The sequence below is a fragment of the Symphalangus syndactylus genome, chromosome 14, assembly GCF_028878055.3.
Source record: "Symphalangus syndactylus isolate Jambi chromosome 14, NHGRI_mSymSyn1-v2.1_pri, whole genome shotgun sequence".
NCBI classification, from domain to species: domain Eukaryota; kingdom Metazoa; phylum Chordata; class Mammalia; order Primates; family Hylobatidae; genus Symphalangus; species Symphalangus syndactylus.
Window position 1 is genome coordinate 103,832,878 of NC_072436.2, and position 24,589 is coordinate 103,857,466.

At 40.3% G+C, this 24,589-nt stretch overlaps 2 protein-coding genes across 10 annotated transcripts in view; one reads left to right on the plus strand and one right to left on the minus strand.

The window, feature by feature from the left end:
• Nucleotides 1-356: 356 nt before the first annotated feature.
• Nucleotides 357-22,589, minus strand: NDUFAF7 (NADH:ubiquinone oxidoreductase complex assembly factor 7). Of its 9 annotated transcripts, none has more exons than XM_055243671.2 (10): nt 22,462-22,589; nt 21,956-22,116; nt 18,031-18,111; nt 16,349-16,459; nt 7,711-7,924; nt 6,801-6,859; nt 5,523-5,633; nt 3,298-3,441; nt 1,875-2,048; nt 357-1,372 (listed from the first exon to the last, which is right to left on the minus strand). In XM_055243671.2, the coding sequence occupies exons 1-10, from the start codon at nt 22,514-22,516 to the stop codon at nt 1,157-1,159; spliced, it is 1,326 nt and encodes a 441-aa protein (XP_055099646.1). In that variant the 5' UTR covers nt 22,517-22,589; the 3' UTR covers nt 357-1,156. The 9 variants fall into 9 exon arrangements, with proteins under 9 accessions (XP_055099646.1, XP_055099648.1, XP_055099653.1 ...); XM_055243673.2 differs by having other exon boundaries at nt 357-1,249; nt 22,462-22,586; XM_055243675.2 differs by lacking the exon at nt 22,462-22,589 and adding an exon at nt 22,387-22,451 and having other exon boundaries at nt 1,072-1,372.
• CEBPZ (CCAAT enhancer binding protein zeta) overlaps nt 22,565-24,589 on the plus strand; it is a 28,832-nt gene continuing 26,807 nt past the window's right edge. The window contains exon 1 of the mRNA XM_055243663.2: nt 22,565-22,801. Coding sequence (XP_055099638.1) covers nt 22,655-22,801 — 147 coding nt within the window. The 5' untranslated portion in view covers nt 22,565-22,654. The remainder of the gene's footprint in view (nt 22,802-24,589) is intronic.

Sequence of the window (24,589 nt, forward strand, 5' to 3'; positions counted from 1 at the left end):
CTGCAGCCTCCGCCTCCCGGGTTCAAGCGATTCTTCTGCCTCAGCCTCGTGAGTAGCTGGGATCACAGGCGCCCACCACCACACCAGGCTAATTTTTGTATTTTTAGTAGAGATGGGGTTTCACCCTGTTGGCCAGGCTGGTCTCCAACTCATATTTGAACTACATGTCAAGATTTACTGTTTCTTACCGCAACCTTTATAATTTAAAAAAAAATTCACAGATGTACAATGTAAAAAATTCAAATACCCAGCCACTCCCTGCCCCTCAGACTCGCTTCCAAATTGGGAAAATTGTGCATTCATTCCTTACTTTGTATGCAAGTACATATCACAGGAAACCAGTGTACACTAGTGTATTAGTTTCTATGAAATTACTTGTATTTATTTCGTTTTTCTCCTTCAACAAAAATGGAATCAACTACAAAAACTCTTGCATCCTACTTTTTTTCACTTACTAAATCTTAGAGTTTTCTATGTCAAAACATATTGCCCTAGCTCATTTAAAAAAGTAACACATTTTATCAGTTTTCTGTGAATAGCCATTTAGTCTATTTCCCATTTTTATTAAAACAATCAGTGCCCATGTTTACTTCTTTTTTTTTGAGAGGGAGTTTTGCTCTTGTTGCGCGGGCTGGAGTGCAGTGGCACGATCTCAGCACAACGCAACCTCCACCTCCCAGGTTCAAGTGATTCTCCTGTCTCAGCCTCCTGAGTAGCTGGGATTACATGCCCGGCTAGTTTTGTATTTTTAGTAGAGACGGGGTTTCTCCATTTTGGTCAGGCTGGTCGTTAACTGCTGACCTCAGGTGATATGCCCACCTCAGCCTCCCAAAGTGCTGGGATTATAGGCATGAGCCACTGCGCCTGGCCGCATGTTTAGTTTTTAAAATAAAATAGAAATATGGCAACTAGCTTTATAAGTTAAAGGAAACTCAGTTTCACAATAACTTATTAGCTTGAGCACACATTTGCACCAAAGCCAGTCACAACCCTAAAAGTTCTATAATTTTGGTTGTATTATATGTAACATGGACTGTTTGTTCTTGCTGTGAAAAGATAAAATACTTTGACTTTTGTTACCTGCAGTGTATGAAATATGTTTCCTTTATTTTGATTTCTTGGGCCGACTGAACGGTAAAATGTCCAAGCTGAAATATCACTGCCAAGCAAGTTCACTAAACCCAGCTACAAGGGATGCAAAGGGTTTTGACTGACGTGCATTCCTCCGATGTCTTCCACCTTGAAGTCTCTGATGAGGTAGCAAGGCAAAAAAGTTAAATCTCTCTCCCATCTTCTTTGGATTCATTAACATATCATATCCTTGAAGTAACTGCTGCCTCACTGAAGGCTCATTTGATTTATCTAAAAGAACCTGAAAAGAAAAAAATTCTTAGCAAAAATAACCAGAAAACAGGATTCCTAGTTAATGCAGCAATACTAATGACTCAAATATTCCAATAAAGCAGCGCTCAAAATGTGACTTCTGATTACCTGCCTGAGAATCATAGAGTACTTATTAAAAATGTAGGTTGGTGTGAAACAAACCTAAGGGTTTGCATTTTTAACAAATATCCCCAGGGGGTTTGATCTACAGTAAGGTTTGGGTGTCCTCAGAAGAACAGTTAGAAAATTCATACCCATAAACGCAGTTTTCTTAACAAACAAAAACACTATTTGGAAGTCTTAATGCTACCTCACATGGAGACGCATAAAACTTACCAGACTAGTTACTAAATCCGATACTACCTGAAAAGACTGGAATACCAAGGATTGGCTAACTACAAGGGCATTAAGGCCAGGTGAACATACTATTTAAAGTAATTTTTGAAATACTATGAAAGTACTTAATAACAGTGAAATAAAATAAACCTTACCTTTAGCCGGACATCAATACCCATATTTTTTAAAAATGTGTGTTGTTTTATTGGGCCCAGAGAGGCTACTTTTCCCTGTGCCATTCTTCGCAAATAACTGAAGTCCACATCAGCTGTTAGATCTGCTGTTCCTGGGGCAATTAAGACATCATGAAGCTTGTGGCCACAAAACCCCTTGAACATAAAGAAATCAGATTTTTGCCCTTTTATGGTTATTAAGATTAAAGAAATGCTATCAAAGTTATTTAATATTTACATTAATGCTTGAGGTGACAGAATAGAGCTCTCATTAATTCTCTAGGCAGGGAACACCTAGGCACTGTTTTACGAAGTATATGCATCAACCATGCATCACAATCACCTGAGATACACTACAAACTACTACACAGCCATAAAAAAAATGAAATCACATCCTTTTCAGCAACGTAGACATAGCTGGAGGCCATTATCCTAAGTGAATTAATGCAGGGACAAAACCAAATACCACATGTACATCTCAGTAAGAGCTAAACACTGGGTACACGTGAACATACGGGAACAAACACTGGTGACTACTAGAGGGGAGACAGGAGGAGGGGAACAAGGGCTGAAAATCTATCTACTAAGTACTATGCTTGCCACCTGGGTGACAGGCTCACTTGTACCCCAAACCTCAGAGTCAATGCAATATACCCATGTAACAAATAACAAATCTGCCTCATGTACCCCTTAAATCTAAAATAAAAGTTGAAATTACTTAAAAAAAAAAAAATCACCTGAGAATATATTACTGCCTCTAACAAGACCTGGTTCAGTCAGAATCCTGGAGGTGAGGCTAGAGAATGAGTATTTTCAACAAACTCTGCAGGTTATTTTTAGATAGAATAAAGTTAGAAATTAAGAACCACAGACCTAGAAAATGACTAAGAGCATTTAGTTAAATGTTTTTCAATTAAAGTATATTGAATAGAATTGATCATATTCAAAGATCATAAAGGATGTTTAGGAACTGTAAAAGAATGCATCTGGAAAGGAAAAATGTTGAAAATATGATAGAAAAAGCTAGAACGATTACAGTAGGTAGTTCAAATCTGCAAAGAAGTACCAAAATTTTTCTTGAGTGAAGGGGAGTACAGATAGGTTTAAGAATGTGAAGAAAATCTTTCCATTTGTATTATTAAGCTACTTATTTGGATTTATGTAAACGTAGGTTCTACAACTAAGGAAGAATGTATACAATTCAGATCCTGTTAGAGGGCTGGACAGTACACTCAGTGTTAGCAGTAACAACTAGGGTTAAGGGGAATTACAATAACATGAATTAATGTTAACTATAAAATAATGTAATACAACAATACCAGGCACTGTGGAAATCAAAGCTCTTCAATGGGCTTCAGATCTAACACTGAAATTCTGATAAATCATGTTACTGAATTATACATACTCTCAAGGTATCTGTCTTTGTTCCCTCATGACCATAATCGGCAACCAGTGCAGCACCTCCAGTTAATGCAATGCGTTGAGAAAGTTCCTCAATGATAACACCAGCATCAGGACACACTTCAACATGATCCCTTGTTTCGTCATGCTGGTAAAGGGATCATTGCAAGAGTCAAAATGCATCATTCAAAAGAATTACTTCCTTAGGGTTTTTCAGGTTTTTCCTCAATGAGCATTTCTTAGTTTTAATAAAAATAAATTCTTGAGTATGTTCTCTACATTCAACTTTTCACCTGACTCCCTTTTTATTATACAAAACTCCTTAGTTCTTTGATGCTATCCACTTGATTTACAAAGACATTTTAATCTCTTTTATAAAAAGGCAAATGCCCTCCCAATCCCCGCAGATGGCCTAGAGCATTATCATTTTATTTAATGTAAAATTACTTTTATATCACAAATCATATAAACACATTCCTCTAGGTTGAAAGCATGGGAAAGGGATTTTTTTGTCTGCCTAGAACAGTGCCAGGCACATAACAGTCAATGAAAATATTGTGCTGAAAGAACAAATGGTATAAATCCAATAACACAAAGCAGACCCTATTAGACAATTATATTATCATGCCCTCTGTTGTGCCAGAAAGTATCCCAATGATATGCCCTACATCAAGAAACGTTGGCTTGTAAACTAGTGCCAATGTATTGAAACCATTATTACCCCAAAATGTCCACTTTAAGGGGCCACAATAAGTGTGTACTAGCTTAAAAAGCGAAATCACACTAAGTATTAACACTTGTCAACCTGACTAGTATATACGAAATTTCACTACTTCCTGATCTGATTGAAAATGTGGTATTTCTTTCCCTTCATTATGAAAACATACATTAACTTTACTCCTTCCTAACACCTTATTATAGAAATGCAGTAATGACCTGCCCTGATGTCTGCCCATGGTAACAGGCATAGAGTCAGATGAAGTTAAATCTCAGCTCTTCCTATGCTTACTGGTAGACAAGTTACTTAAACTTTCTGAGTTGTTTTCTTCCTTATAGATATTGTAGGTTTGTTGTGAGGATTAAATATAATAAACCATTTAGCTAATAGTGCAATCAAATTACCGTGGCTTAACCATAAAAACCATGAAGTCAGCCTCATCAGGCATCAGTGCACATGCTGATCATGCTGACATTCTTACTATCTTAGGCTACTCTTCAAGATGACATGTATTACCATTCATCTCATTCAAGTGAAAGAGAATATTCGCTCCCTCCCTTCCTAAGGGAATACTAATTAGGTCAAGAACTAAATGAAATCCCAGGGCCAGGAGGTTAGTTCTTGGTAGTTCTATGAATTTGTCATTCAGGTAAACTTAGGTTGCTATAATATGAAAAAATAGGTGTTCACAAGTGTTCAGTCTGACATTTAAATTTATACTTAACAAAGAAAACTTAATTCATAAATTTAAGTTTAAAAGCTCTTGTGCTTTTAAAACTGATAATTTCTGAGTAGGAAGTTCTCAGTTAAGGTCCAGAAAGTAGAAATCATCTTCTGAGCTGGAAAAAAAGGACTAAAAAAAAAGAGGCAATCTGAAGCCTGGACGTTCCTGAGAAGTACAGGGATTTTTTGTACCTTTAAACAAGCCATGACAGACAGGCTCTTGCGATGATTCCTTGAGATCAACAGAAAGCAGTAGTAATTCTACCATTCTGGATGAATCAAATTGAGATCTGTGTGGAAGCATGGGATAAAAGCCATGCTGTAGCCCAAAGAAGGATAATAATAGAACCTACCTAATACAGTTGCTTTGAGAATTAAATGAGAAAACAGAGTAACACAAAGTACTCAACAAACGTCAGCTGTTATTGTTAATTTACTATAGTCTGTACTACATTGCTTTCACAGATGTAAACTCTTCCTGTGGACAATACCATTACCATTTGACATGAAACTGAGATAAGCAGTGAAAGTAAGAGACTTGGCTGAGTAAGCGGTTACTTACTTTCTCTTACTACATGACGTTAAGGTCACACACTTAAGAAATGACTTTAACCCATGCTCCTGCCTCTAGCTCCTGTGCACTTTCACTGTCAATAAAAAGCACCTCGTATGCTACTAGCAACTCTTCCTGTAAAGGAACTCTAAAACTCTAAAGTAGTAACTCAGAAAATAAGACTTTGAAGACTCTATGAGCGCTATAAAAGAAACTTAAAAAAGCATATTCTTACTTGTATGAAGGCTTCTGCTGGGGTGGCAGAAGGTGCCAAAACAAACCTCAGTTTATCAGAAACCTGTGGATCAATGTCAACAAATACTTCTCGCCATCCCTGTGGTGTTTTCTAAACACAAAATAACACATAAAAACAAATTTTTGCAAGTTTGTTCTCTACATTGCTTCTACCAAAAATAGCTTTTTCTCCTCTTACCATAAGTAACTAACATTTACAGAGCACTTACTATTTAAAATTACTTAAATTCACTACTTCATCGCCTTTGAACAATGAGTAGACCAATCGATGCAAAAGAAACAACAACAGAGATGATGCTGTGGAAGATAAAATGAGCAGCATGGAAAGTACACAAAAAACAGAAATAGACTCAGGAGGAATAGCCAGAAGCTTTATTAACAAATTACTACAGGATCATGAGAGCTGCTCTTCTCCTTACAAATTACCAGTACATATACATTATCACCAAATCTTAAATCTCCTCACAGAAAGAATGAAGAAAAGTTTTGTTTATTTTTTTGAGACAAGGTCTCGCTTTGCTGCCCAAGCTGGAGTGCAGTGGTGCAATCTCAGCTCCTTGCAACCTCCGCCTCCTGGGTTCAAGCGATTCTCATGCCTCAGCCTCCCTAGTAGCTGGGAAGTACAGGCACATGCCACCAAGCCCAGATAATTTTTGTATTTTTAGTAGACACAGGGTTTCATCATGTTGGCCAGGCTGGTATTGAACTCCTGATCTCAAGTGATTCACACACCTCGGCCTCCCAAAGTGCTGAGATTATATGTGTAAGCCACCATGCCTGGCCCAAAAAATTTTAATCTATAATTTTTTAAAATGTGCTAAGGTTGGCTGGGTGCAGTGGTGCACACCTGTAGTCCCAGCTCCTTGGGATGCTGAGGCAGGATGAACACTTGAGCCCTGGAGTTCAAGACCAGCCTGGGCAACATAGCAATACCCTATCTCTTTAAAAAAAAAAAAAAATTTTTTTGCTTAAGTAAATCCTTCATTGCACCATAGCCAGTTACCATCTTACCATTTTTCATTCCCTTACTTCTTCAAATCAGAAGAATTAAGAATTCTTAATAATTATCCCAGGAGAACTAACAATTCTCATTAATATTTCATTTTTTGCTTTTGAATTATGTGTACCAGAATTCCAAATAATAGTTAAAAATAATCTCAACAAGTAAAATTTGTATACTGAATAAACACCAAAAACATTGGCAACACAATGCCTTTTGTATTCAATTATAGACATGACTTTTTTCCCCCCTCAATACCTGAAATTTATGCACAGGAAGAACATCAAAAAATTCATGTGCAAGATAAAAGCTGTATCCTATTTAAAAAGAGGAAAACAAATAATGTTTCCACATTTTACAGGAATTAATTCTTTTGAACATTAACTGTAAAAAAGAAAATGCCTACTTCCTCCATAATCATCACTACCACAGAATTATCTACCTCTTCATGGAAAACTTACACTGCAGAACATATAAAAGAACAATTATTACTATTCTTATTTTACACATAAATGGGGTCAGAATATGGAAATACCTGAAACAGCAGTTAAATCTTTTATTCATCACAAGGCTTGAAAGAAATTAGAAGTCAGAGTTGTTAGCTGGAAGGGAATTTGATTTCATAAAATCGGGCTTCTCAGCCTGAGAAGGCTGAGGCAGGAATGGCTTGAGATCCCTTGCCCAAGATCGTACCCCCACTTTGGCTTTGAGTCAAGACTCAAACTAGTCAATACTAGTCAGTATTCCTGACTAGTACAGGGATTTTCCCGCACACCTTGCTTGTCTTTAGGCAAGTAAGGATTTTTTAAAAGACTCTATAACTGAACTAAACCCACCTACTAACACTGCTTCCATCAGCCCCGGCTGCCTCGGGCTGCTCCGTCATCGGTACGACCCTAGCTATAGGGAAATACTCCAAAGAACAATGGAGATTTACATTTTGTTTGGGATTTTACAAACCTCCATGAAATAAACTACTACTTAATGTCAGGCAACTTTATTTTCTATTACGATGCTCTTTTCTAGAGAAAAGTAGGCTACTCTCTATGGATAAGGGACTTGGCAGCAGTAACTCAATCTATTATATGGCTGTAAAAAGTTACAGTTCCATCAATACTGTGAGGGCTGTGATCAAAATTCTTTCATTAATCCACATAAAGGTAATTACCTTTTGGAACATCGTGCAGATCTCGGTACCAGGAAACTGGAATCCCAGACTTAGTGACACCTTTCATATATACTGGGGATCCAGCATTTCGCTCTAACGGGACCTTCTCTTCAGTCAGTGTCAATGCTTGAATCTCACTTAATTTTTGGCTTACCTCTACCAGATGTACTGAAATGTCACAATTTTTCAGCACAGATCCAAGTTGAGTGAACACCTAAATACCGAAAGAAGAAAAAAAAATACAATGTGTTAAGTAGGTTTTAAGTTTCCTAATCATTTACATCAATGATTTAGTCATGTCACAATAGAAGTAATATTTCAGAGAGATGTGTTCCTTACCCAAGCCACTCTCCAGCAGTCTATAAGAATCATAACCTACTAGTTATTAAGCATAATCTAAATAAGAAATGAACAATGCACAATTTGGTTTCCTAATGATAAATTATGATTAACAAATGAAAATAAAAGATTTGGCATCTGATAAAAACAATGATTCAGATTACGGAGTCTAAAAAAAGACCAAAGAAATAAAATGTAGATAGCCTTGATTTGATAATGTCTCTAGGTCTAGGAAATAATCTCATCTTTGACATGATGAGAACTCTAACCTCAAAGAACCAAATCTGAATGGTACTGAAAACCTGACTGCTTAACTCGGGGGTCTGCCACATTTTCAATCTATATTTAGCTACACATTTTTTCGCTGTTGTAAACATGCAAGGGAAAAAGGAAAATACTAATATTTTACTAATCTTTTAAGGCTAAAAATTCAATAGCAAAAGCATAAAGTGTATCAACATTCTCATTTGAATTTAATTTTTACTGGTGATCTGCCTCCAATTAATACTTTTGAGATATGAATATGCACATCCAGACTGATAATATGAACAAGATGATTTTTCCAAATTTAGTTTTGAGATCGAAATACAAATGGAAAAACTTCCCAGGAGAAATTCCTTCAGAAGGTAACATCAAAAATAAAACAGGTCTGACACTTCTCTGGCTATTTGCTTTACAACCCTTTAAATTCTTTGGCTTTTTCGGAGTTCTTATGACTCCGTCTGGAAAAGCATCCATCATACATTTTAAGGGCTCTGGAATTGACCTTTAAAGTACTTGAACAAGAAAATATGATTTGAGGTCCTTACTAAATATTTTATATTCAAATGACCTTGCTGAAAAACATAAAATAGAGCCCTGGAAATTTAAATTCGTGATTTTGTTTTCTTTCTTCACCCAAATAATCAAGATTCTTATTTGTCATATGTTTATATATTTTTTAAATCCTTCAATTTCTAATTTAAAGCAAAAACCATAAAGCATCAAGAAATTTAAATTTATATTATGTGTTGGTGTTTTTTGGGTTTTTTTTTTTGAGACAGGGTCTCACTTTGTCACTCAGAGGCATAATCACAGCTCACTGCAGCCTCAACCTCCTGGACTCAAGCAATCCTCCCACCTCAGCCCCCCGACTAGCTTCGACCACAGACCCATGCTACCACGCCTGGGTAATTTTTGTATTTTTTGTAGAGATGGAGTTTCACCATGTTGCCCAAGCTGATCTTGAACTTTGGGAGCCTTGGACTCCCAAAGTGCTGGGATTATAGGCATGGGCCACCGCGCCCAGCCATGTTTGTTTTTTACATTGAATTGCCAGGTACATATAAAATAAACTCAAAAAGACTAATGAGTTCCAAAATACTAAAAACTACAGAAGTTTAATAAATACTATTACTTATCAGGTACTATAAACAACTGTCCTCCTTTTTAGCGTTTTCATAAAATAGTACATAGACTGATGGAAAGAATGATACAAGAGAGAATATCTACCATCTGGTTAAAGAAATGGGACATGACCTTATCTCCAATGCCCCTGTGGACTCCCTCTACCCTTGGAAGTCGCCACCATTTTGAATCTTGAGTTAATAATACCCTGACTTTTCTTTATAAATGTTACTAAATATATTTTTATCACCAAATATATATTGTTTAATGTTGACTATTTTTTGGATTTTATATAAATACAATCATATGATATGAACTCTTTTGCAAACTGCTACTTTCACACATCTTGTTTCATGTTGAATACTGTTATATTCCACTGTGATTTCACGCATTCTTGCAGTACTTCATATTCCACTGTATGACTATACCACAATTAACTGATTCATTTACCCACCTGATAGGCATTTGTGTTGTTTGTTTTCCGCTATTTTATACAATGCTGCTATCTTCTTGTATGTGTCTCCTGGTACACATATACACAGTTTCTCTAGGGTGTATCACTAGCAGTAAAATTGCTGGGTCATACAATATAAGAAACTTTGATGTTAATAGATAATGGCCAATAGCTTCTCAAAGTTGTTGTACAAGGCTGGGTATGGTGGCTCATGCCTGTAATCCCAGCACTCTGGGAGGCCGAGGCAGGCGGACCACTTGAGGCCAAGAGTTCAAGATCAGCCTGGCCAGCATGGTAAAACCCCTTCTCTACTAAAAATAAAAAAATTAGCCGGGCATGGTGATCCATGCCTATTATCCCAGCTATTCAGGAGGCTGAGGCACAAGAATCGCTTGAACCTAGGAGGCAGAGGTTGCAGTGAGCCAAGATCGTACCACTGCACTCTAGCCTGAGAGACAAAGTGAGACTCTGTCTCAAAAAAAAAAAAAAAAAAAAAAACCAAAAGAAAAAAGGATGTACTAAATTATACTCTTACAAGCAGTATATGAGAGTTTCCATTGTTCCACATATCCACATCTTCACCAATACTTGCTGTTGACAGACTTTTAGCTTTTTTTCTAATCTGGCGAGGGTTACAGTAGTATCTCATTGTGATTTTAACTTTCATCTCCCTGACTACCAATAAGACTAATCTTTTTTTTTTTTTTGCTTTTTTAGCCGTTTGTATTTTCCTCTTTTATGAATGGACTTGTTCACATCTTTGGCCTGATTTTGTCTTCTTACTGACTTAAAGGAGTTATTTAAATAATTCTAGGGCAGCCAGAGAGAAAGGTCGGGTTACCCACAAAGGGAAGCCCATCAGACTAACAGCTGATCTCTCAGCAGAAACTCTACAAGCCAGAAGAGAGTGGGGGCCGATATTCAACATTCTTAAAGAAAAGAATTTTCAACCCAGAATTTCCTATCCCGCCAAACTAAGCTTCATAAGTGAAGGAGAAATAAAATACTTTACAGACAAGCAAACGCTGAGTGATTTTGTCACCACCAGGCCTGCCCTAAAAGAGCTCCTGAAGGAAGCACTAAACATGGAAAGGAACAACCAGTACCAGCCCCTGCAAAAACATGCCAAATTGTAAAGACCATTGAGGCTAGGAAGAAACTATAGCAACTAACGAGCAAAATAACCAACTAACATCATAATGACAGGATCAGATTCACACATAACAATATTAACGTTAAATGTAAATGGGCTAAATGCTCCAATCAAAAGACACAGACTGGCAAACTGGATAAGGAGTCAGGACCCATCAGTGTGCTGTATTCAGGAAACCCATCTCACGTGCAGAGACACACATAGACTCAAAATAAAGGGACGGAGGAAGATCTATCAAGCAACTGGAAAACAAAAAAAGGCAGGGGTTGCAATCCTAGTCTCTGATAAAATAGACTTTAAACCAACAAAGATCAAAAGAGACAAAGAAGGCCATTACATAATGGTAAAGGGATCAATTCAACAAGAAGAGCTAACTATCCCAAATATATATGCACCCAACACAGGAGCATCCAGATTCATAAAGCAAGTCCTGAGTGACCTACAAAGGGACTTAAACTCCCACACAATAATGGGAGATTTTAACACCCCACTGTCAGCATTAGACAGATCAACAAGACAGAAAGTTAACAAGGATATCCAGGAATTGAACTCAGCTCTACATAAAGTGGACCTAATAGACATCTACAGAACTCTCCACCCCAAATCAACAGAATATACTTTTTTTTCAGCACCACACCACACCTATTCCAAAACTGACCACATAGTTAGAAGTAAAGCTCTTCTCAGCAAATGTAAAAGAACAGAGATTATAACAAACTGTCTCTCAGACCACAGTGCAATCAAACTAGAACTCAGGATTAAGAAACTCAGTCAAAACCGCTCAACTACATGGAAACTGAACAACCTGCTCCTGAATGACTATTGGGTACATAATGAAATGAAGGCAGAAATAAAGATGTTCTTTGAAACCAACGAGAACAAAGACACAACATACCAGAATCTCTGGGACACGTTCAAAGCAGTGTGTAGAGGGAAATTTATAGCACTAAATGCCCACAAGAGAAAGCAGGAAAGATCCAAAATTGACACCCTAACATCACAATTAAAAGAACTAGAAAAGCAAGAGCAAACACATTCAAAAGCTAGCAGAAGGCTAGAAATAACTAAAATCAGAGCAGAACTGAAGGAAATAGAGACACAAAAAACCCTTCAAAAAATTAATGAATCCAGGAGCTGGTTTTTTGAAAAGATCAACAAAATTGATGGACCGCTAGCAAGACTAATAAAGAAGAAAAGAGAGAAGAACCAAATAGATGCAATAAAAAACGAAAAAGGGGATATCACCACCGATCCCACAGAAATACAATCTACCATCAGAGAATACTACAAACACGTCTATGCAAATAAACTAGAAAATCTAGAAGAAATGGATAAATTCCTCGACAAATACACCCTCCCAAGACTAAACCAGGAAGAAGTTGAATCTCTGAATAGACCAATAACAGGTTCTGAAATTGTGGCAATAATCAATAGCTTACCAACCAAAAAGAGTCCAGGACCTGATGGATTCACAGCTGAATTCTACCAGAGGTACAAGGAGGAACTGGTACCATTCCTTCTGAAACTATTCCAATCGATAGAAAAAGAGGGAATCCTCCCTAACACATTTTACGAAGCCAGCATCGTCCTGATACCAAAACCTGGCAGAGACATAACCAAAAAAGAGAATTTCAGACCAATATCCTTGATGAAAATTGATGCAAAAATCCTCAATAAAATACTGGCAAACCGAATCCAGCAGCACATCAAAAAGCTTATCCACCATGATCAAGTGGGCTTCATCCCTGGGATGCAAGGCTGGTTCAACATACGCAAATCAATAAATGTAATCCAGCATATAAACAGAACCAAAGACAAAAACCACATGATTATCTCAATAGATGCAGAAAAGGCCTTTGACAAAATTCAACAACCCTTCATGCTAAAAACTCTCAATAAATTAGGTATTGATGGGACGTATCTCAAAATAATAAGAGCTATCTACAACAAACCCACAGCCAATATCATACTGAATGGGCAAAAACTGGAAGCATTCCCTCTGAAAACTGGCACAAGACAGGGATGCCCTCTCTCACCACTCCTATTCAACATAGTGCTGGAAGTTCTGGCCAGAGCAATCAGGCAGGAGAAGGAAATAAAGGGTATTCAATTAGGAAAAGAGGAAGTCAAATTGTGCCTGTTTGCAGATGACATGATTGTATATCTAGAAAACCCCATTGTCTCAGCCCAAAATCTCCTTAAGCTGATTAGCAACTTCAGCAAAGTCTCAGGATACAAAATTAATGTACAAAAATCACAAGCATTCTTGTACACCAATAACAGACAAACAGAGAGCCAAATCATGAGTGAACTCCCATTCACAATTGCTTCAAAGAGAATAAAATACCTAGGAATCCAACTTACAAGGGATGTGAAGGACCTCTTCAAGGAGAACTACAAACCACTGCTCAGTGAAATAAAAGAGGATACAAACAAATGGAAGAACATTCCATGCTCATGGGTTGGAAGAATCAATATCGTGAAAATGGCCATACTGCCCAAGGTAATTTATAGATTCAATGCCATCCCCATCAAGCTACCAATGACTTTTTTCACAGAATTGGAAAAAACTACTTTCAAGTTCATATGGAACCAAAAAAGAGCCCGCATCGCCAAGTCAATCCTAAGCCAAAAGAACAAAGCTGGAGGCATCACACTACCTGACTTTAAACTATACTACAAGGCTACAGTAACCAAAACAGCATGGTACTGGTACCACAACAGAGACATAGATCAATGGAACAGAACAGAGCCCTCAGAAATGATGCCGCATAGCTACAACTATCTGATCTTTGACAAACCTGACAAAAACAAGAAATGGGGAAAGGATTCCCTATTTAATAAATGGTGCTGGGAAAACTGGCTAGCCATATGTAGAAAGCTGCAACTGGATCCCTTCCTTACACCTTATACAAAAATTAATTCAAGATGGATTAAAGACTTACATGTTAGACCTAAAACCATTAAAATCCTACAAGAAAACCTAGGCAATACCATTCAGGACATAGGCGTGGGCAAGGACTTCATGTCTAAAACACCAAAAGCAATGGCAACAAAAGCCAAAATCGACAAATGGGATCTCATTAAACTAAAGAGCTTCTGCACAGCAAAAGAAACTATCATCAGAGTGAACAGGCAACCTACGCAATGGGAGAAAATTTTTGCAACCTACTCATCTGACAAAGGGCTAATATCCAGAATCTACAATGAACTCAAACAAATTTACAAGAAAAAAACAAACAACCCCATCAAAAAGTGGGCAGAGGACATGAACAGACACTTCTCAAAAGAAGACATTTATGCAGCCAAAAAACACATGAAGAAATGCTCCTCATCACTGGCCATCAGAGAAATGCAAATCAAAACCACAATGAGATACCATCTCACACCAGTTAGAATGGCCATCATTAAAAAATCAGGAAACAACAGGTGCTGGAGAGGATGTGGAGAAATAGGAACACTTTTACACTGTTGGTGGGACTGTAAACTAGTTCAACCATTGTGGAAGTCAGTGTGGCGATTCCTCAGGGATCTAGAACTAGAAATACCATTTGACCCAGCCATCCCATTACTGGGTATATACCCAAAGGACTATAAATCATGCTGCTATAAAGACACATGCACACGTATGTTTATTGCGGCACTATTCACAATAGCAAAGAGTTGGAACCAACCCAAATGTCCAACAACGATAGACTGGATTAAGAAAATGTGGCACATATACACCATGGAATACTATGCAGCCATAAAAAATGATGAGTTCGTGTCCTTTGTAGGGACATGGATGAAACTGGAAAACATCATTCTCAGTAAACTATCACAAGGACAAAAAACCAAACACCGCATGTTCTCACTCATAGGTGGGAATTGAACAATGAGAACTCATGGACACAGGAAGGGGAACATCACGCTCCGGGGACTGTTGTGGGGTGGGGGGAGGGGGGTGGGACAGCATTAGGAGATACACCTAATGCTAAATGACGAGTTAATGGGTGCAGGAAATCAACATGGCACATGGATACATATGTTACAAACCTGCACATTGTGCACATGTACCCTAAAACCCTAAAGTATAATAAAAAAAAATAAATAAAAAAAAATAATTCTAACTACTAGTTCTCTGTTGGTTACGTGTTACAAATAACTTCTCCCACTCTGTGGCTTGTCTAATCACTCTTAATGGGGTCTTTGAAGAACAAAAAGCTGCTAGTTTATTTGTGGAGCAAGAAGTTTTTAATTTTTTTTTTTTTTTTTTTTTTTTGAGACAGAGTCTTGCTCTGTCGCCCGGGCTGGAGTGCAGTGGCGCAATCTCGGCTCACTGCAAGCTCCGCCTCCCGGGTTCACGCCATTCTCCTGCCTCAGCCTCCGAGTAGCTGGGACTACAGGCGCCCGCCACCGCGCCCGGCTAATTTTTTGTATTTTTTAGTAGAGACGGGGTTTCACCGTGGTCTCGATCTCCTGACCTCGTGATCCACCCGCCTCGGCCTCCCAAAGTGCTGGGATTACAAGCGTGAGCCACTGCGCCCGGCCGAAGTTTTTAATTTTAATGTAAGAAATGAAATTATTAATCTTTTGCTTTATGCCTTCTGCTTTTTTTTTTAATATAAAAAGAGACGAGGTCTTGCTTTGTTGGCCAGGTTGGTCTTGAACTCTTGGCCTCAAGCAATCCTCCCACCTTGGCCTCCCAAAGTGCTAGAATTACAGGCATGAGCCACTTTGCCCAGCCTAAACTTTTTTTTTTTTTTTTTTGAGATGGAGTCTCGCTCTGTCACCAGGCTGGAATGCAATGGCGCAATCTCAGCTCACTGCAACCTCTGCCTCCTGGGTTCAAGCGATTCTCCTGCCTCAGCCTCCTGAGTAGCGGGATTACAGATGTGCGCCACCATGCCCGGCTAATTTTTGTATTTTTACTAGAGGCGGGGTTTCACTATGTTGGTCAGGCTGGTCTCAAACTCCTGACCTCGTGATCCGCCCACCCTGGCCTCTCAAAGTGATAGGATTGAGCCACCACGCCTGGCCTAAACTTTTTATAAAATTAAAAAGTTTCCTTCCTGAGAAAACAAATACACTCTCCCATATGTCTTCTAAATGTTTCCTATTTTTAGCTTTCATATTCTCCCCCGCTTCCATTTTTTAAGCTTACAGACAACAGTAAGTAATGACTGATTACATTATTCTGACATTATATTTTAGCTGAGAAATATGAAATTAAGGAACTGAAAACCAATGAAATCAACATGGTTTGCACACTCAGAAGTACTAAAATTCACTTACATGAGACTAAAAGACATTCTTTTATTACCTACCCTCAAAATATCTCCCACGAGGGTTCCCCTACCTGGGCCCAGTTCCACCAGCTGGAAAGCTGTGCTTTTTCCAGTGGCCATCCATTCACTAATGAACCAAATCCCTAGTAGCTGTGAAAAGGGAAAAAAAAAACACATATTAAAGTATTATAAAGTATAAAAGTATACCACAATATAAAATTCCACATAAATATGCACTACATGCCAAAAAGCATAATGTGTATAGCCATATGTATGTTATTTAATACATATGTACATGTACACATAGGAACTTCCTGGGACTATATCATAACATACACCATTTAGGAAGATTAATAGGAAAAAATAAGGCAGCCTCTGCTATAAAAGGTCCCATGACATAGATAAGAGGATATCACTAGCAGAAAGGTATTAGTATTTGAAAACAAATAAACAGATGAAATGTGATTATGCCATTTCTTCATATTTCTATGATTTCAACAATTACATGACTCTTATAATAACTAATGTTTTTCAATACCCACATTCTGCTTCCTCTTATACACTATTTCCTATTTCTAAATTCATAGAAGGTACTTAGTGGAAATGAACTAGAATTCTGTTTATTAAAGGAAGACTTGGCTGGGCGTGGTGGCTCACGCCTGTAATCCCAGCACTTTGGGAGGCTGAGACGGGTGGACCACCTGAGGTCGGGAGTTCAAGACCAGCCTGACCAACATGGAGAAACTCTGTCTCTACTAAAAATACAAAATTAGCCAGGAGTGGTGGCACATGCCTGTAATCGCAGCTACTCGGGAGGCTGAGGCAGGAGAATCAATTGAACCCGGGAAGCGGAGGTTGCGGTGAGCCAAGATTGCGCCACTGCACTCCAGCCTGGGCAATAAGAGCAAAACCCTGGCTCAAAAAATAGATAAGTAAAAGAAGACTCTTACTGTAACTATGGCTAAAATCATGACTGGGAGCTTTAGAGCTTATCTTAATTCCACTAATTCTTCAACGCTCTTTATCTTTTCTCTCTTCCTTCCTGGGCACTCTACCACACTACTTCTTTTGTCTCTCTTCCTTCTTCCATTCTTTTTTTGTTTTGTTTTGTTTTTTAGACGGAGTCTCGCTCTGTCCCCCAGGCTGGAGTGCAGTGGCTCGATCTCGGCTCACTGCAAGCTCCGCCTCCCGAGTTCACACCATGCTCCTGCCTCAGCCTCCCAAGTAGCTGGGACTACAGGTGCCCGCCACCAGGCCCGGCTAATTTTTTGTATTTTTTTTTTTTAGTACAGACTGGGTTTCACCGTGTTAGCCAGGATGGTCTTGATCTCCTGACCTCGTACTCCGGCCGCCTCGGCCTCCCAAAGTGCTGGGATTACAGGCGTGAGCCACTGCGCCCAGCCCCTTCTTCCATTCTCTTATTTCATCTGATTCTCCTTTTTCTGTCCTCTTTATGACCCCCTCCTTTCCTTCTCTTTGTCTTTGTCCCTCTTATCTCTCCATTTCCCTTCCTACAGTGGAGTATAAACTTTTCAAATATTCTCTCTACCATTTTACTCCCCTCCACTGCCTCTCTATTCCCTCAGTACATAAACTACTATAAAGTTAAAACTTTTGATGAATCACAAAAAAAGCTGTAGAACACTACTACAGAATAATACAATTTGATCTGCTCTCAAATGTTTATATTAGCTTCATTCATACTTTACATTGGATATTACCTCCCCAAAGATTTGACTTATTTCAGGTGAAGTAATGAAATCTCCTTTTTCACCTAGCATGTCACGGCACACATAATAACCCTGAGTAAAAAGAGAAAATGAAGAAACAAAATTAATTTTCAAATAAGCCTTTTTAAAATACCCCTCCAAAATCTTAAATAATGTAAAAATGAAATAATTATTTAGTAAGAAAGTTCTCTCCTCTAAATAAGCAAGGGGAGCCAGGCGCAGTGGCTCATGCCTGTAATCCCAGCACTTTGGGAGGCCGAGACGGGCGGATCACGAGGTCAGGAGATTCAGACCATCCTGGCTAACATGGTGAAACCCCGTCTCTACTAAAAACAATACAAAAAAATTAGCCAGGCGTGGTGGAGGGTGCCTGTAGTCCCAGCTACTTGGGAGGCTGAGGCAGGAGAATGGTGTGAACCCGGGAGGCAGAGCTTGCAGTGAGCCGAGATAGCGCCACTGCACTCCACCCTGGGTGACAGAGTGAGACTCCGTCTCAAAAAATAACGTAACGTAACGTAACATAAATAAAATAAAATAAAATAAGCAAGGGAAACATGGTATCTTTACCCAAATTTTACAAAGTAACAGTCATTTTACAAAACTGGTAGAAAAACAATTACAACTTGACCGTAAAGGCAGAAGTCATGTAACATCCATCTCTGCACGCCAGACCCTTCTTCCCCTCCCAGCTCCCGCACCCAACACAGCAAGACCCTGCCTACTCCTCCAGCCTCCTCTCCAAATTCTAACACTTTCTGTCTCACATATGGGCCCTGCCTGCTGGTGATGTTCTGTTTCTTGATCTGGGTGCTGGTTACATGGGAGCATTTGCTTTGTGAAAATTCATTGAGCTGTAAACTTGTGATTTATGAACTTTTCTATATGAATATTCTATCTCCGGAAAAAGGCTTCTTTGTTTTCTTTCTTATTGGCCTTGCTTGTCCAGACATCCATGCCACTGCAAATCCTCACCCTTCTCCCTTTTCAACCCTCCCTGGCAGTCTTATACTCATCGTCAGAATCTGCTCAAATGCCACCTAGCTGACCTCCTCCAGCCCTCCAACCTAAGGCCAAATCTAGTGCCACCTTTTCTGAGCTTATTTGTCTATGTTCTTCACCACAAAGTATAGTTGTTTGCAGAAGATTATGCCTTATTTATCTTCATATCCCAAGTTTTAGCACGATGCCTAACCTTCAAGAAACACTCAAGAATTGTGTTAAAAATTTCTTATGCTTCTCAAGCTCCTATTCTACCACCTTAGTACAGGTGACATGGGCCCCAGTCTCACTCCGGAATTAAAGAATGTTCTAAAATACAACTTCCTCAGCTTCCCATCCCCACCTGGCCTCTAACCTAATCTGGGGACTCCAAGAATGAAATGCCTTCCCCTTCTCCTCTTATCCAAACCTAATCCCTCCGCCTGTGCTCTGGACTGCCATTCCTCATACAACTCCCCTGGGTCCTTTTAGCCGTCCCCCTCTCTCTTCCAGCTTCAACTTTCCCCCTTCAGCATTCAAAATAAATCAAGTCACTCTCATTTTTAAAAACATTTTTTCAATCCACACCACATCTCTCCTTCTAGGCTTTCTAGTTCCATTCATAAGGAAACATTATAGGGGTATTTACACTTTTTTGTGTTATGAACCACTGTGGTAGTCCAGTGACGCCTATAGACCCCTTCACAGAGTGTTTTTAAATGCACAGAACCACAAAGAAATAACTGAAAAATGTGTATCAAATGTTTTAAAAAATGTGATATATACACTTCTTTACTAGTGTATTAAAAAAATACAATCAGGCCAGGCACAGTGGCTCATACCTGTAATCCCAGCACTTTGGGAGGCTGAGACAGGCGGATCATATGAGGCCAGGAGTTTAAGACCAGCCTGGCCAACAAGGCAAAACCCTATCTCCATTGAAAATACAAAAAACCTAGCCAGGCATGGAAGCATACACCTGTAATCCCAGCTACTCGGGAGGCTGAGGCACAAGAATCCTTTGAACCTGGGAGGTGGAGGTTGCAGTGAGCCAAGATTGCACTACTGCACTCCAGCCTGGGTGACAGAATGAGACTCTGTCTCAAAAAGCAAACAAACAAAAAAGCCCATAATCAAGCCAAAGACCCAATAATTAACAACATTTTGAAGTAAGGATGAGCACGATGAAATTCTGAGATGCATGTGATCACTGTAGTGTGATAAGGAAATACCAGTGATTTCCACAGATGACAAAGTCACAAGTATTGCTGATGCTACTGGTTGCTGCGTATGTTCATAATTGAAGAAATGCTAAATTTCAGTGGAAAGTTAGTGAAAATAAAGGTATAATATTTTTTCCATCCAGCTTCATGAAACCCCTGATTTCTATTAAAGGGTCCCTAGGTTAAGAACCTCTAAATTATTTAGAGGTACCCCTACTCTCAATGCTGGGAAAACTTCCTCTCTCAGTATGTTTTCCCTGGTTCCTTGGCTTTAAATATGACCTATATGCTGATGACGAGCAAATGTATATATGCCTGCCCAGTCTTTCTTCTGAACACCAGGCTCTTTTTTATTTTTTTTTTTTTGAGACAGAGTCTCACTCTGTTGCCCAGGCTGGAGTGCAATGACGAAATCTCGGCTCACTGCAACCTCTGCGTCCCGGGTTCAAGCAATTCTCCTGCCTCCTGACTAGCTGTGATTACAGGCACAAGCCACCATGCCCGGCTAATTTTTGTATTTTTAGTAGAGACGGGGTTTCACCATGTTGGTCAGGCTGGTCTCAAACTCCTGACCTCGTGATCCACCCACCTTGGCCTCCCAAAGTGCTAGGATTACAGGCGTGAGCCACCACGTCCAGCCCTGAACGCCAGACTCTTATAGCGAATTGCCTACTTTCTATCTCCACCTGCATGTCACTGCTAACAAAATATGTATAAAATGCAGCTCCTGGTGTAGGCCCTCTCCCCAGTACTCCTCCAAACCTGGTCCTGTCTGTCTTAATCTCAATAAAAGCTACCATCATCACCCAACTGCTCAAGCTAAAACTACGAATCAGCCTTGATTCCTCCGTTCCAACACTCAATCCATCGGCAAATCTGTCAGTCCTTTTCTAAACCACCCTCTTCTATTTCTAGCACCCACCACACTAGTCTAAGCCACCTATCTTGCAGCCCTGCCCACCGGCATTGAAAGAAAGATACCGGCCTTGGGTAAACCTCGACACTTGAGTCACACCACCATATCCAACAGCAATGGCCAAACCAACCCCAGAATTCCACAGAGGTCATATTTCAACCCAGCAAAAGATGAAATATTCTAAAATAAAGGACTATACGCTTTCACCAAATGGCTCTGTAGAACAGACAAGGAAATGTGGGTCAGAAAGCGGTGATTGTGCCTAATCCTTGAACAGTGAAGACCCAGACTGCATTCTCAACTGCACATGTGAGAAAACCCACGTCTCCAATGCCAGCTGAAGCCATTCCAACACAGACGACTTTCCAGGCAGTAATTCCTATTTCCAGTTGCCTGTTGGAGATTTCCACCTAAGAGTCCCACACACTTCAAATTCATATACCAGCCTGAACTCTCCACCCTTCCTCCTCCTGCATTCCTTCTCCCAGAGCAATGAATCCACACCACCTACCATCAGACAAGTAGGAAAGTCATCCTTCCCGCATCATAAATCCAATCAGCTACACTCTGTCTCCTAAACACCCTTGGACCGTGTCCTCTCCTCTTTATTGGCACTGCCTCTAACGTGAGCCAGCCCTGACCAACTGACAAATTATCTGTCCCCAGGTCCTCAGAAATGGCTCTTCCCCTGGGAGGCACCCCCACTGCCTGGGCTGAGGACCTTCGGGCTTCTCCCTCCTGGCTTGCACCTCGCAAATCGGCTTGAGAGGGCCTAGTCCTCGGGCTACCCCACCCATACCTTGGCTGGATTAGTCAACACCTCCTTCATGTACTCGGCCACAGTGATGGGACCAGTAGACTTTATTTTGTAAATAAGATGTCGCAGCATCGGCGTCACCGGGTTTTCTGCAGGCTCATTCCCGGAGCTGAAGTATTTCCCTCTCCAAATAGAAGGAATGGCTGCGAAAAATACGAATTAAACAGACCCCATAATAAATCTGAACATTCACGAGCGCAAGCCGCCTGAGCGTTTTCAAAACGGCTTCGTGAACCCTTAACCTCGCCCCACCGCAGACCGCAGGCTACTGTGCTTAGCACGCCCGCGGGGCGCAGAGACAGCACCCACTTGCCCACGACTACGCAGCCCTATTGCGTTTGTACCGGACCCGTTTCCATCCCAGGGCACCTTCAAGGTGGAAGTGAGCCCCCGAGCCCTTGATCCCCCGGTACCCTCAACTGAAGAGCTGAGGAAGGCGCCCCACGCGGTTTCCACGGCAACCGGGCTTCGAGGGGACTGAAGCTTACCTGCGCGCCCCACGGCACACAACGGCCCCAAACCTGACCTCACCAGTACACTCATGCTGAACTTCGCAAGCTGGCTCGCTCCGCTAGGAGCTGGGGCTTAGGCCATTTCCGGGAGAAGACACGCCCCGACAGGAATTACGCCACGAGCAGAGCGGAAATAGGCTGAGTTTCACGCGCGTATGCTCTGCCAGCCATGGCGGCAGCCAAGGAGCTTTTGGAGTTCCATGCCAAGCGGCCTTGGCGTCCGGAGGAGGCAGTAGAAGATCCGGACGAGGATGATACTAGTGAAGCCAAGAATGGGTTCTCCCTGGAGGAAGTGTTACGGCTCGGAGGCACCAAGGTAACGGCAGCGGGCTCAGGGGAAAGGGATCAGGCGTGGAGAGTCCCGAATGTGGCTAAGCTGACTGCCCCGCGGCTTCCGCGCTGCGTGGAGCGCGGGCGTCCAGGACCGAGATCCCAGCCTCTGAAGCATGTGTTCGGTGCGCTTCCCACGCTGGTTTCCACTGCTGTTTACAAAAGAAAAGTTTCGAATTGAACGTTGTATTCTCTGGCCTTTCTTACGATGTAGGCGATCCTCTGATTTTATTGACGTGGTATAACGATCACATCATCAGATCGGAGAGTGGCTTTCCTTGGTCCTGACCTTGTGGTATGAGTGTTTTGAACACCAGTGGTATTGGAATTTTCATTTCTGTTCTCATAGAGTACATGCACGTGTCACCGTATGCCCCAGAAGTCCTCTTTTTTGGCGCATCCTAATTAAGGGAGAGAAACAGGAAACAAACTTTTAAATACGTAGTACAGCAGACGCGGGGTAGTGCTATAAAAGAAAATAAAACAAGGAAGGACAATAGGGAGTGGGAGCGCGTTAGTATTAAATGAGGTGATCGACAAACACATCACGGAAATATTTGAGAAGAATCCTAAAGGAGAGGAAGGAGTGAGCTGCCATTCCAGTCAGTTGGAACAGCAAATGCAAAGACAGGCAGAAGAGTGCCTAACCTATTCCATGAGCAGCCAAAATGCCAGTGTAGCAGAGGCAGAGTGAGTTAAGGGGAGAATAGTAAGAAACGAGGGCCGAGGGGTAAGAGGGCAGGCTTTTGCTCTGCGTTTGATGCAAAACCACTGGAAGATTTTAAGCAGATAAGGAACAGAAATTAACTTTCTTTTTAATATTCTTTTGTTTGGAGACTGGACTTTCAGTGTAGAGGAGTTGGTTAGAGATAGGCAGATTCACAGTTTGCTCTGTGCTTGTGTATATTTAACTTTTGAATAGGTAATATATACACATGATACACGTGATACAAACTTTAAAAGATACATAGTGAAAAGTCAAGTTGTTTCCACTTTTATCTCAGCCATAACAATTGCCCTGATAGGAAGCAGTTATTTTTACAACTGTATTTTATATCTTTCAGGGATACTATATACCTTTTCAAGCATATACATACTCATTTATGTGTATGAAATACGGGTGTATTATTTTTTACATAAATGGTACCATATATATATATACACCTATCTCTATATTTTGCTTTCTTTTCTGTCTTAGAAATCCTTCTGTATCAGTGCATAAAGTTCTGTGTCATTGATATGGCTGCATAAATCATTTTGTCTGAGGTTGGAGGATCACTTCAGCCTGGGAGGTTGAGGCTGCAGTTCAGCCGTGGTCATGCCACTGTACTCCAGCCTGGACAACAGAGCGAGACCATGTCTCAATCAATTAGTTAATTTTTAGAAATAAAGCTGCTGGGTCAACAGATGTGTGCCTTGTATTCAATAGTTGTGATTGGAGTTGACAAATTGTCCTCCATGGAGGTTGTGTCAGTTTACACTCACATCGACCATGTATGAAAGTGCCGTTTCCCCCACCCCTTCCCCAGCATCACCTGTCATTGTATCTTGCTCGTCTTGCAGTGTATCTTTGCTCATCTGATAAATTAAAAGATGGATGTATCATTGTGGTTTGAATGTGGATTTCTCCAAATCTCAGTGAGGTTGAACATCTTTTCATATTCTTAAAGAACCCTTTTTTTCTATGAACTGTTCATATCCTTTGCACGTTTTTCTTTTGGGTTGTCACTTACTGATGTGTAGAAACTTATAATAAGATACGAATTGCTTGTAT

Excerpts from the sequence above, each read along its gene's own strand:
- NDUFAF7 (XM_055243671.2), bottom strand. The coding sequence starts at position 22,516 with ATGAGTGTACTGGTGAGGTCAGGTTTGGGGCCGTTGTGTGCCGTGGGG. Across the intron at positions 16,460-18,030 it reads TAAGTCAAATCTTTGGGGAG|CTACTAGGGATTTGGTTCAT; the intron begins GTAATATCCAAT and ends CCCTTTTCACAG. Across the intron at positions 3,442-5,522 it reads CAGCAGAAGCCTTCATACAA|CATGACGAAACAAGGGATCA; the intron begins GTAAGAATATGC and ends TCCCTTTACCAG.